The following is a 12,634-nucleotide window of genomic DNA, read 5'->3' as shown; positions in this document are numbered from 1 at the left end:
TAATAGCGTGGCTGGCAAGTATGGCTGTGATGAATAGCGCACAACCGCTTGGATCAAAATTGCGATCTACAATACGTAAAGGCTGACTGTGTCTGGGATCAAAAGCGCCTGGACATGGGTGGAATAGCACGGTTGCCAAGTACTTATTATTTTAAATCTATTATTAGCAAGGCTGGGATTTTAATAGTGAACCTTGAACAGGATATAAAAAATATATTACAGCTTTGCTCTTTTCATGGGTGCGTTGTGCTCTAAGCCTCACTTCCTTTTCCCGCACAGTTGCTACGGCTATAAAAGGTTCAGTGCCCGGCATCCTCTTTCACTACAGCTTGTTATATTGGTGCGTTACCGGAAAACCATATCTCTGAACTACTGGATTTAATTGTTGCTTTCCTTTAGACCTCTCTACTGTTTGCTGATGTTGTACAGCATTGTCTCATCTGTTTTTTTACTTATTTGGCTCACTGCAGTTATTGATTTTTGGATCACGACTTGGTACTTCTGCTGCTACTGAGGGGTCCGGAAGATATCCTTAGTAACTGAGGTGGCTCGCATCTAAAAACGGCGCCAAAACAGCAAGAAACTACGTCACAGGAGGTAGAAAACAGCGCCTTTACAACGCTGTCAGTTTATATAGACAGTAGCCCCTGAGTACAAGCACACACAGAACCTTGAACTATCAGGTCCCCACTGAAAAGTATAAAATACATAAAGAACCCACTCATCTATTTGCTCCAGCAAATAAAATGAGTACCCTTCCATGCCTCAATCCCTTACTGATTTGAAAGCATTATCCGTAATGTAGAATAGTGCCCTGCAGAAAGATACTGCCCAATATTAAATAAATCCCCTGATAAAAAAGGATCATGCTTACTCCCCAGGCTCTCTATGATAAGGGTTCAGAGTAGAGAAGTAATTCTCCATTTAGTGACCGTATGGCTCCCATTAGAAGAAAAAAACATAATTTATGTAAGAATTTACCTGATATATTAATTTCTTTCATATTGGCAAGAGTCCATGAGCTATTGAAGTAGTGACGTATGGGATATACATTCCTAACAGGAGGGGCAAAGTTTCCCAAACCTCAAAATGCCTATAAATACACCCCCCACCACACCCACAATTCAGTTTAAGTGGGGTGATAAGAAAGAGTGAAAGAATCAACAAGGAATTGGAATAATTGTGCTTTATACAAAAAAATCATAACCACCATAAAAAGGGTGGGCCTCATGGACTCTTGCTAATATGAAAGCAATGAATTTATCAGGTAAGTACTTACATAAATTATGTTTTCTTTCATGTAATTAGCAAGAGTCCATGAGCTAGTGACGTATGGGATAGCAAATACCCAAGATGTGGAACTCCACGCAAGAGTCACTAGAGAGGGAGGGATAAAAATAAAGACAGCCAATTCCGCTGAAAAAAGAATCCACAACCCAAATCAAAAGTTTTAATCTCATACGTCACTAGCTCATGGACTCTTGCCAATTACATGAAAGAAATGGCACTTACCTTAGAGCCTCTGCTGTGGGGCAGACACAGCAACTCCAGGTCTGACAGCTTCATCCAGACATCTGACAGGGACCTGAAGAGAAGGAAAGCAGTGTAAGCGTAAAACTGGTTGCAAGGAATTGCTAGGAGGAGGACAGAGAAGGTCCCTGCGACATTCTAGCAGCTAACAGCTACCTATACTCTTACTAAGAGGTTTACACAGACACAGCATTAACCCCAGTCCTATCTTGAAGGAAAGCTACACATTAAAGGGCTATTTTTCTTCAGAGCACCATCTTCACCTCCTCCTAGTTACAGAGGTATAGTATGACTGGGGGAGTATGGGTAGTGGGAGGATACTTAAGCTCTGGCTGGGGTGTTCTTTGCCTCCTCCTGGTGGCCAGGAGGTGAATTTTCCAAAAGTAATTTAATGGACTCGTGGAATCTCCATACCATTGTAAAGAAACATAATTTATGCTTATCTGATAAATTAATTTCTTTCATAGTGGTGAGAGTCTACGAGACCCCACCCTTTGTTTTTTGGGGTTAGATTTTTCTTCAGCACATCTTTTTTTCCCTGCTCCTTTTATGACTCATTCCTTTTCTTACCTCACTTGCTTGGCTCTACGTTAGACAGAATCATGTGTGAGGTGGGAGGGGTTTTATAGCGCTCTTGGGGTTTGGGAATCTTTGCCTCTTCCTAGTGGTAAAGAAGAGTAATTCCTCAGGAGTAATGGATCATCTCACCACCATGAAACAAATGACTTTATCAGTTTTGTTTTATAATCAACTAATCTGAAGAAATGAATCTAGTTCAAGTTATGACAGACTTTGCGATAACTATGTACTTTATAAGCCAAGCATATGGTAAGTTGTGTGCATGAGCATTCTACTCTCGTGCATGAGTAAGAAAGGAAAGCGTATTAACTGACCTATCGCCAAATGCTCAGCAGGTGCTTTGCACTAACATTTGTGAAAACTGTGAGAAGTCATAAAATAAACTTTTTTTCAAATCATTATGACTTACAAAGGGCAGATATGTCAGACAGACTCACCGCCTCACAAATAACCTTCAGATGTTCCGTTTCCAGCCTCTCTCTCATCTCTCGTTGCTTTTGTCGATACCAACCATCAAAGTGAGGAGACTTGAGGAAGCGCCTGCAGGAAATGTCAGATGTTCAAAACAAAGGACAATCTGAGATGCTTTCAGACATAACCAATAAATCATTATTAGAAACCATATTCTTATGCTGTGTGATATAATGTACACACATGAAAACTATCATCACTCAACAACAAACTCATATATCATTTCTCACAATGGAAATAAAATTACATCAGCACAACAGTTAAATTAGAAGAGGATGGGCAGAAACCCACTTTTATGTAGATCTGGGACTCTTCCTTATTGGTGAGTGCTACTTATTAAACAAAGGCTAAATATGGCAAATTATGGCTATTATGATTTCTTGGTGCATCCTAGTAGCACTCATCAATGAATAGATACAAGGGATGTGCATTTACGGCATGTTGAAGCTGAATTTCTTCTTGTGAATGTTCAACACATTAAGATCCGTGGAAATCCAGATCTTAGCGTGTTGTACTTTGACAAGAACGAATCCCGCTCCGAAGAGAGGAATGCCAGGAGCAGCTTCCTTCTTCTGCATTCGGATGCTAATGAAGGATCCGAATAAACATCCCTAATAAATACCACAGCCTTACAATACAAGGCGTGTGTGTGTGTGTGGGGACAGGGATGCTAGCAGATAATAATAAAAATGATACTTTAGGTGGCAGTTAATAGAGAGCGAAGAATATTTCTAACTAAGTAGAGCTTTAGAAATATGAAAGGCAAAATCCACACCGTTATCATCAGAGGTGTCTGTCCAAACACTGAGCATGTAGACCAGTGGTGCCCAAAACGTCAACCATGGTCTACCTGTTGACTACCTTGCCTCTTAAGGTAGACCGCGGTATTCATCCCAGCCGATGAGCACTATTCATCACAGCCACGCTATTATTTACTATTAGCCGCTCTATTATAACAATTTTTGTCACAATAAAAAGGTGTGACTAACAGGGAGTAATAGCGTGGCTGGCAAGTGTGGCTGTGATGAATAGCGCGCAACCGCTTGGATCAAAATTGCGATCTACAATACGTAAAGGCTGACTGAGTCTGGGATCAAAAGCGCCTGGACATGGGTGGAATAGCACGGTTGCCAAGTACTTATTATTTTAAATCTATTAATAGCAAGGCTGGGATTTTAATAGTGAACCTTGAACAGGATATAAAAAAAAAATATTACAGCTTTGCTCTTTTCATGGGTGCGTTGTGCTCTAAGCCTCACTTCCTTTTCCCGCACAGTTGCTACGGCTATAAAAGGTTCAGTGCCCGGCATCCTCTTTCACTACAGCTTGCTATATCGGTGCGTTACCGGAAAACCATATCTCTGAACTACTGGATTTAATTGTTGCTTTCCTTTAGAGCTCTCTACTGTTTGCTGATGTTGTACTGCATTGTCTCATCTGGTTTTTTACTTATTTGGCTCACTTAAGTTATTGATTTTTGGATCATGACTTAATTCTTTCTAATTTTTTATTGGATTGACTTTTTATTGGATTCATTTTGTATTGAATTAATTGTTCATTTGCACTAATATAGGAAGAACTTCTTATCTTTGATAATAGTTTCTATTTTTGATCATTATTCTTATAGAATATTTCTGTTGCACCTTAAGCTATGCACATTATTCATCTTATGTCTTAATTTTATATGTACTCATTCATTTTAATCATTTTATGAATTAGAAGCTTTTTATGTGTCTAGATATACATAATTTTTTGGTTGCCTCAACACCACAGGTTTGCCAAATACCACTTGTAATAGCCCATACCACCTTAATTTTCACTTATCCAGTTTGACCAATGGAAAAGCAGGAAACTCCTTTAAATAGGTTCCTATGTTGCAACAATTTCATCTTGTGAAAGCCCTGTATAGGGAGAAACGCGTTGATGTGAAGTTGCAATTTATAGACAGTATTTATCTGTGTAGTTTGAGCTACATTGTTTACACCACTTTGTTGGAACTGTGGTGTTTGTGAGACTTTGTTGGAAGGACCTGTGGAATACCTAACAAGTCAGCACTATTGAATAGTGCACCGGAATCCATCTGTGCCCTATGACTGCAGCAAGACCACTGACCCAATCTGCAGCGGGACACCTTTGAACCAAGATTGATATTTGTACCTCCACACACCATATCCTCAACAAGTACCCTGCGTGCTATTAGGCATTTAAGAGCGGGTACTTTGTTTGTGTGAAGTCTGGCGGCTACATCGCTCATTTTTCCAGAGGATCGTAAAGAGACCAATCAGATTGCCTCTTTGGGACAGCGCCCATAAAGGTGACATCATCCGGCCACGTCTGTAAGCTTTGACGGAGGCACCTGAGCTACACACTGCCCGCGGGTAAGATTGTTACCAGAAGTTGATGAAGTAATAACAGTACCTATCCGGATTTGCTTGTTTGCACACACTCAAGTTTCTGACTGTTTTAATTTTTATGTGGTGGCAACCTCCTACCCCCCTTTTTATAAACGGAGACGTCCGTTTTTAGTTTATAATATTAGGTTCACATTATTGTTTGTTTTATTTATATTGCACCATTATTAAATCGTGGCATAGCCATTTATTTTACACTTTTGTACTTTTGCATTTATTAATTTGAGTTTGATCCACATTTATTAATTTGAGTTTGGTTCACTTTTTGCATTTAATAATTATTCAATCTGATCCACCTTTAGCTATAGCGCTCCTGCTTTCTTTATGTATATATCTAGTGCCTAGCCTGTGTAAGGGACTCGTAGGTTTAACAGGAGTTTGGTAGTTACACCCTGCGCTCACTTACTCTTTCCTTGGTCTTATCCTTTAGGTCCCTTTTTAGTGAGTAGCGGGTGTTTATATCACGTTAATCTATATTATTAATTTTGTGTATCACTGGTTTTAAACACATTTAATATTTCTGTTTTAAATGGATTTAATATTACTAATTTTATATCCAATTAATATTACTGTTTAAAACATTTTTTATCACCTGTGGAGTTTATTACACATTGTCCAAATTTCAATGTCTTCATCTGCCATTATGGAAGATATTTTTGAGTTTAGACATCACTTATATAAAGAATTATTTGATTATACGGAATGCCACTTTCTCAGAGTATGAAAGTTTGGGGGATATTTTAAATAAATTAGAAAAACTTTTAATTAAGGAATTGAAACAGAAAACCGAGATTGTCTTCCTAAATAAATATACTGGGAAAGGCATAATCCCTAAAGGCCTGCATTTCCCCTTAAAGAGGTATTTCAGCTAGAGTGGGAAGGAGTGTTATCTAAAGCATCAATAGATCTAATGGAAATTTTAAAAAGGTCCAGAAAGGACACTCTTGTAGATTTAGAGAAGGAAATAACAGAAATTAAAGATAAATTAAAGGATAAGAAATCAATGGAATTTAAAGAGAAACAGAAAGCTATGATTGAGAGGATTGACACCTTAAATAAAGGCATTTTGAAAACTTAATGGAAGAAGCTGGATAGGGATACTAAGAAATCAAACCCAGACACCACTAGTGATGGTACCACTAATATGGAGACTAACACTTCCAAAGAGAAGTGGACGGTAGTTAACCATAATAAAAAGAAAGATAATAGAAACTCTGTACATCCTAGACATAATACATATAGAGATAAAAATAGAGATTTTAATAGATCTTGGAGACCAGATTACTATAATACTAATAGAACACAAAATAGAGAATATTACAACTCCAGAAAACCTAATGTGTATGATGGACGGAATAATTATTATTCTGAGGTAAGAAATGTAAATTATAATAACGATTATGACAAGAAAAGATCAGAACCATATAGAACAAATAGACACTATTGGGATAATAGGGATAAATGGGAGACACCAGTAAGAAATAGGTATGCACCACTAAGTTATGAAGCAGAGAGACCCAGACACGAGGGTAATGAGGTTCCTTTTTTTAGTGAACAGCCCTCTAAGGGAGGGCATGTCAAAGGATCTTCTAGAAAAGAACAAGGCAAATGTATAGGTAAACAAAAAAAGACCTCTAGAGGAACAAGAGGGAGTGGGACCAGTACACGAAGCCAAAAGGGGGAGGTAAAGAAAAATGGAGTTTTTAATATCAGTAGCATTGATTTAAAAGATGAAGAAAAAAAGATCTTAAGTTATGGTCTCTCTTTTGCACCTAGTACTAGGCTTTAATAAGTTCAATACTCATATACACATTAAAAAGTTCGTGAGAAACCTCACTCTCAAACATTTCTATATGAAAAGTCCACTTGAAATTGCATCACACTAACTTAAGATCTAAATCTACCTTTAACCCTATTTCTGCCAAAGGAAATAACCGTGAGACCTTTGAACAAATGGTTCTGAGAGATCTAAAGAAAAGTCAGCCATCTAAATTTCACAAAACTAATATGAGTAAAAAAGACAAACTTACTCTGGAAAATCTGAAAAAGAATCATAATGTAACCATCAAGCCCGCCGACAAGGGCGGCGGGATTGTGGTAATGGATACTAGCTATTATTAATCAGAAGCCATGAGATTGCTAAGTGATGACAAGACGTATAAAAGATTAGAATTGAACCCTACTAATAAATTTGCAGCGCAACTCAAAAAGATTGTTAGGGAAGGTAAAAATTTGGGAATACTTAATGAGAGGGAGGTAGAGTTCCTGGACCCTGGGTTTCCTAGGGTCCCGGTGTTCTACTTCCTTCCCAAAATACATAAAAATTTAAACCAACCACTGGGCAGACCGATCATATCGGGCATAGGGGCTTTAACCTCGAATCTCTCACAATACGTGGACACCTTCCTACAGAAATTTGTAAGGAATTTGGACTCCTATTTGAGGGATTCTACCCAAGTTTTAAATATTTTAGAAACCATAAATTGGGAAGATGGCCTATTTTTAGTCACTGGAGACATAACCTCACTATATACAGTGATAGATCATGGCAAGGGCCTTATGGCCATAAAGAAATATCTAGATACTGATTTAGAAATGAAATCAGAACAAAAATAATTTTTATTGAAGAGCATAGCTTTTATACTTAAAAATAATTATTTCATGTACAATAATACATTTTATTTACAAACAGAGGGTACGGCTATGGGCACGAGGTTTGCACCAAGTTATGCTAACCTCTTTGTAGGCAGCTGGGAGGAATCTTTCTTCCAGGAGGGTAGCTTTGGTGCAGACCTCGTGCTCTATAGAAGATACATTGATGATGTTCTGACGATATGGAGGGGGTCTGAATTAAAATTAAACAACATGTTTACTGATATGAATGCCAATGATAGAGGGTTAAATTTTACCTTTAACTACAGTAAGGATAAAATTGTCTTTTTAGATCTAGAAATTATGGTGATTAACAATTCTTTAGAAACAAAAACCCATTTTAAGGAGGTTGATTCCAACAGCTTTATACACGCTGAAAGCTGTCACCTTCAACAATGGAAGGAGAATATCCCTGTAGGACAAAGTTTGAGGGTAAGGAAGAACTGCTCCAGATTATCAGATTTCGAGAACCAGATTGGAGTTTTAGTTGAGAAATTTAAAGATAGGGGATATAAGGAAGATCTTGTTAATAAAGCAGTAGTAAGGGCAAGGGAGACTGATCCTTTCATATAAACAAAAAAATCACTAAAGAAAATTCAGAATCAATTGATGTACCCTTTGTCACTGATTATAGTGTAGATCATGGCCTGATGAGGAGGATACTAAACAAGCATTGGGCTATACTTAAGCAGATCCCATATTGGGAGATTCACTACCATATAAGCCCAGAGTGATATTTAGAAAATCTAGAAATCTTAAATCTATTTTGGCACCTAGTGTTTGTAAGGGCAATAAGAAACAGGGTCCTACCCAAAAAAATCTACATGGTGAGAGGTTATCAGGTTTCTTCCCCTGTTATTCCTGAAAGGCCTGCCAATATAGTGATAAAAGATGCATATTGAATGTCCAGACTACAGGAGAGGATATTTTGATAAAATACTGCATTAGATGCACTACTAAGGGGATCATTTATGTTCTAAAATGTACTTGTAATTTGGTATATGTAACGGTACCAACCGGATACCAAGGGTTAACACCAGGGAACAATGTCCTGCATAGGGAATCAGCAATTCACAACCCAGCCAGTTTTCAGGTTTAAACAGAATGAATTTTATTAAGGCTCATATGCCCAGTATTTATGCAGGTCTGACCCCCCCAGAAGGGGGGTTGAAAGAATGTTGTACATTGAATGGAGGGAACACGCCCTTTTACATGATACAATAGAATACCTTGCTCAAGCTGATAACAATTTAAACACAGACACACACTTGGCTTTCCTTATCATCTAGGGTCTGCTCTCTGAGGTTGATTAAACAATGGACTGTGTATCAATAACATTAATGACAGTGCACAATAGCTGAGGCTAAAGCTGAACACAGTTAACTCCTTCAGGGCTGACAGAAGGGTCTGTCACATCTACATAGCACAATATACAGCCTATAGACAACCTTTCTTACGTTATAGTCCAGAAGTGGCTAGGTTTGCCACAATGCTCCCCCAGAACCAAGCCGGCATACACAGTCTGATCCCAACGGATCGGCTTGGGGATGTCCGGGGCAACAACTTTCGGCTCAAGTAAGCTACGGGGTGTTCTCCGCCATCTGCTCCAACTTGGCTCAGTACTGCCCCCACTCCAAACATGGAAGCGTCTCTTTCCAGAGGGACTGGGCTTGGGTAGTCACAGGGTTAACATCAGCGGGATCCATGGGAGCATAGGCAGAAACAAGGGGGGGCCAAGTCATTTCCAAGGAGAACATCAGCAGGTAAGTCCTTCTTGACCCCCACATTCACAAGTCTAGCGCCCACTCCCCAATCCAAATGTACCCTGGCAACAGGTAGGCGGAACACAGTGCCCCCTGCTACCCTCACAGCCATAGTGTCTCCAGTGTGCTGTTTCTCAGACACCAAGTTCTCTTGAAGCAAGGTCATGGTAGCACCAGTATCCCGTAGACCACTGACCTCCTTCCCATTCACTTTAACCCGCTGCCGGTTATTCCGGTGGGCAGCTTGCACGGGGTCTGCTTCATGTAGGCTGCCCCAGCATTCTGGCGCCTCTACGTAGCGGGCCGCAGGCTGAGGATTATGTGGGATTCCGCCGGCGGGTCTTCTCCACTCTAGCAGTGGGCAATCGGTATACCGCTCCCCCTGCCCCTCGTACTGCCACGGATCCGCCCGTGTGTACTGTATCCGGCACCAAATGGGGAGCTATCAGGGTTAAAGTAGCTCCCGAATCCCGAAGTCCCTGGACCTCCTTCCCCTCTACGGTCCCCAGCTGGCGGTGATGTTGCCAGTTATCGGAGGCCCGGACCGACATCACCTCATGCAGAATTCCCAGGGGTTCCTCGGCTTGGGTGCTCAACACCTCATGAGCGGCTGGCTCCGTTTGGTAATGGTGAGCAGCCGCCCTTGGGGCCTGGTTCTGTCTGACCTGGTTCCAAGCTTGTCTACTCCGATTTTGGGTGCACTCACGTGCCATATGTCCCCACTGCTTGCAGGTGTGGCATTGTATATTCGCCCGTCCGTTGTTAGGCTGTAGTCCATGGTGCCTCCTGGCATCAAAATGCTGGTCTGCTAATCTGGCTGCTTCGGTTAAGGTGAGAGGTTTTCGATCTCTCACCCATTCTTGGGCTTCTGGGGACAAGCCGTTAAAGAATTGCTCCAACAGCATCAGTTGTCGCAATTCTTCCATGGTGGTAGCTTGGCTGGCCTGTATCCACCCTTGAGATGCTTGATCCAGCTTGTGGGCCCACTCTGCATGTGAATCTCTTTCTGGCTTGCGCAGGCCTCTAAACTTGCGCCGGTATGCCTCTGAGGTAATGGCATATCTTTCCAAGATCGCTCTCTTCACTTTAGCGTAATCCTTGCTGTCCTCCCTGGGTACAGCGCGATACGCTTCCGCTGCTCTACCGGCTAGCTTGCCTGCTAGCACCGGCACCCATACGGACTGCTCCAAATCATGTAACTCACACAGTCTCTCAAAATCCTGTAAATACCCATCGATCTCATCCTTCTCCTCACAAAACATTTTAAATGCATGGTATGGGATTTTGGGTCTTACTGGGTTGCTGAGTGCATCCAAAATGGATTCTGCTCGGGAGGATGCATTCCGCGGACTGTGTGCCATCACGTACTCCTGCACATCTGCCATTACCACGGATAGCATATCCCATGGTACAGGTTGGGGTAAAAATTCCAGCCTGGTCCTCATTTCCCTCTGGTATAGGGTCTCCTCCATGGCTGCTGGAGGCGTAGCGCTGCGAGCTCTGTCTCCCTCCATCAGCTCAGCCATTAATATAGCCTTGGGTTTGCTGCTGCCTATCTTTCCCCTGGCTTCTAGCAGTTCCTTTAACGTTTGTCTCTTTAGCTTAGAATAATCCATCTCCATTCCCTTTGGTCCCTGGTACTCCTTCCATCTTAGTCAGTATTGTAGTAATCCCCCTCTTCCTGAGGTTACTGGCTTGTGTAGTTGCTCTTCTGGGCGATAAGGTTCATTCCGTCGCTTGCCACCAATTGTAACGGTACCAACAGGATACCAAGGGTTAACACCAGGGAACAATGTCCTGCATAGGGAATCAGCAATTCACAACCCAGCCAGTTTTCAGGTTTAAACAGAATGAATTTTATTAAGGCTCATATGCCCAGTATTTATGCAGGTCTGACCCCCCCAGAAGGGGGGTTGAAAGAATGTTGTACATTGAATGGAGGGAACACGCCCTTTTACATGATACAATAGAATACCTTGCTCAAGCTGATAACAATTTAAACACAGACACACACTTGGCTTTCCTTATCATCTAGGGTCTGCTCTCTGAGGTTGATTAAACAATGGACTGTGTATCAATAACATTAATGACAGTGCACAATAGCTGAGGCTAAAGCTGAACACAGTTAACTCCTTCAGGGCTGACAGAAGGGTCTGTCACATCTACATAGCACAATATACAGCCTATAGACAACCTTTCTTACGTTATAGTCCAGAAGTGGCTAGGTTTGCCACAGTATATTTTGGAGAAATTAAGAGAATAATCAGAGATAGGATAAGGGAACATCTCCTTTGCATTGAAAAGGGATTAGATGACACGAGACTCTACAAACATAAGTGCATAATGGTAGGACCAAAGATCTTAAATACTGGGGGATATTACATGTCAAACAGAATTGGAGGGGTGGCAACATAGACACGTTTTTACGATTAAAAGAGGCTGAATACATTTATAAATATGAAACGTTGTTCCCTACTGGCCTAAATTCAGAGTTGGATATCTCCCCGTTTTAATTGGATTAATTCTTTCTAATTTTTAATTGGATTGACTTTTTATTGGATTCATTTTGTATTGAATTAATTGTTCATTTGCACTAATATAGAAAGAACTTCTTATCTTTGATAATAGTTTCTATTTTTGATCATTATTCTTATAGAATATTTCTGTTGCACCTTAAGCTATGCACATTATTCATCTTACAGGGAGTGCAGAATTATTAGGCAAATGAGTATTTTGACCACATCATCCTCTTTATGCATGTTGTCTTACTCCAAGCTGTATAGGCTCGAAAGCCTACTACCAATTAAGCATATTAGGTGATGTGCATCTCTGTAATGAGAAGGGGTGTGGTCTAATGACATCAACACCCTATATCAGGTGTGCATAATTATTAGGCAACTTCCTTTCCTTTGGCAAAAGGGGTCAAAAGAAGGACTTGACAGGCTCAGAAAAGTCAAAAATAGTGAGATATCTTGCAGAGGGATGCAGCACTCTTAAAATTGCAAAGCTTCTGAAGCGTGATCATCAAACAATCAAGCGTTTCATTCAAAATAGTCAACAGGGTCGCAAGAAGCGTGTGGAAAAACCAAGGCGCAAAATAACTGCCCATGAACTGAGAAAAGTCAAGCGTGCAGCTGCCAAGATGCCACTTGCCACCAGTTTGGCCATATTTCAGAGCTGCAACATCACTGGAGTACCCAAAAGCACAAGGTGTGCAATACTCAGAGA

General features: G+C 40.7%; 1 protein-coding gene across 1 annotated transcript in view; it reads right to left on the bottom strand.

The window, feature by feature from the left end:
- Positions 1-12,634, bottom strand: part of LOC128662718 (protein DENND6B-like) — a 574,365-nt gene that overhangs the window by 119,081 nt on the left and 442,650 nt on the right. The window contains exon 18 of the mRNA XM_053716624.1: positions 2,547-2,649. Within this exon, the coding sequence (XP_053572599.1) occupies positions 2,547-2,649 (103 nt within the window). The remainder of the gene's footprint in view (positions 1-2,546; positions 2,650-12,634) is intronic.

The sequence above is a fragment of the Bombina bombina genome, chromosome 6 (assembly GCF_027579735.1).
Source record: "Bombina bombina isolate aBomBom1 chromosome 6, aBomBom1.pri, whole genome shotgun sequence".
NCBI lineage: Eukaryota > Metazoa > Chordata > Amphibia > Anura > Bombinatoridae > Bombina > Bombina bombina.
The sequence above is the reverse complement of the archived record's forward strand: the minus strand, read 5'-3'. Positions and strand labels throughout refer to the sequence as shown.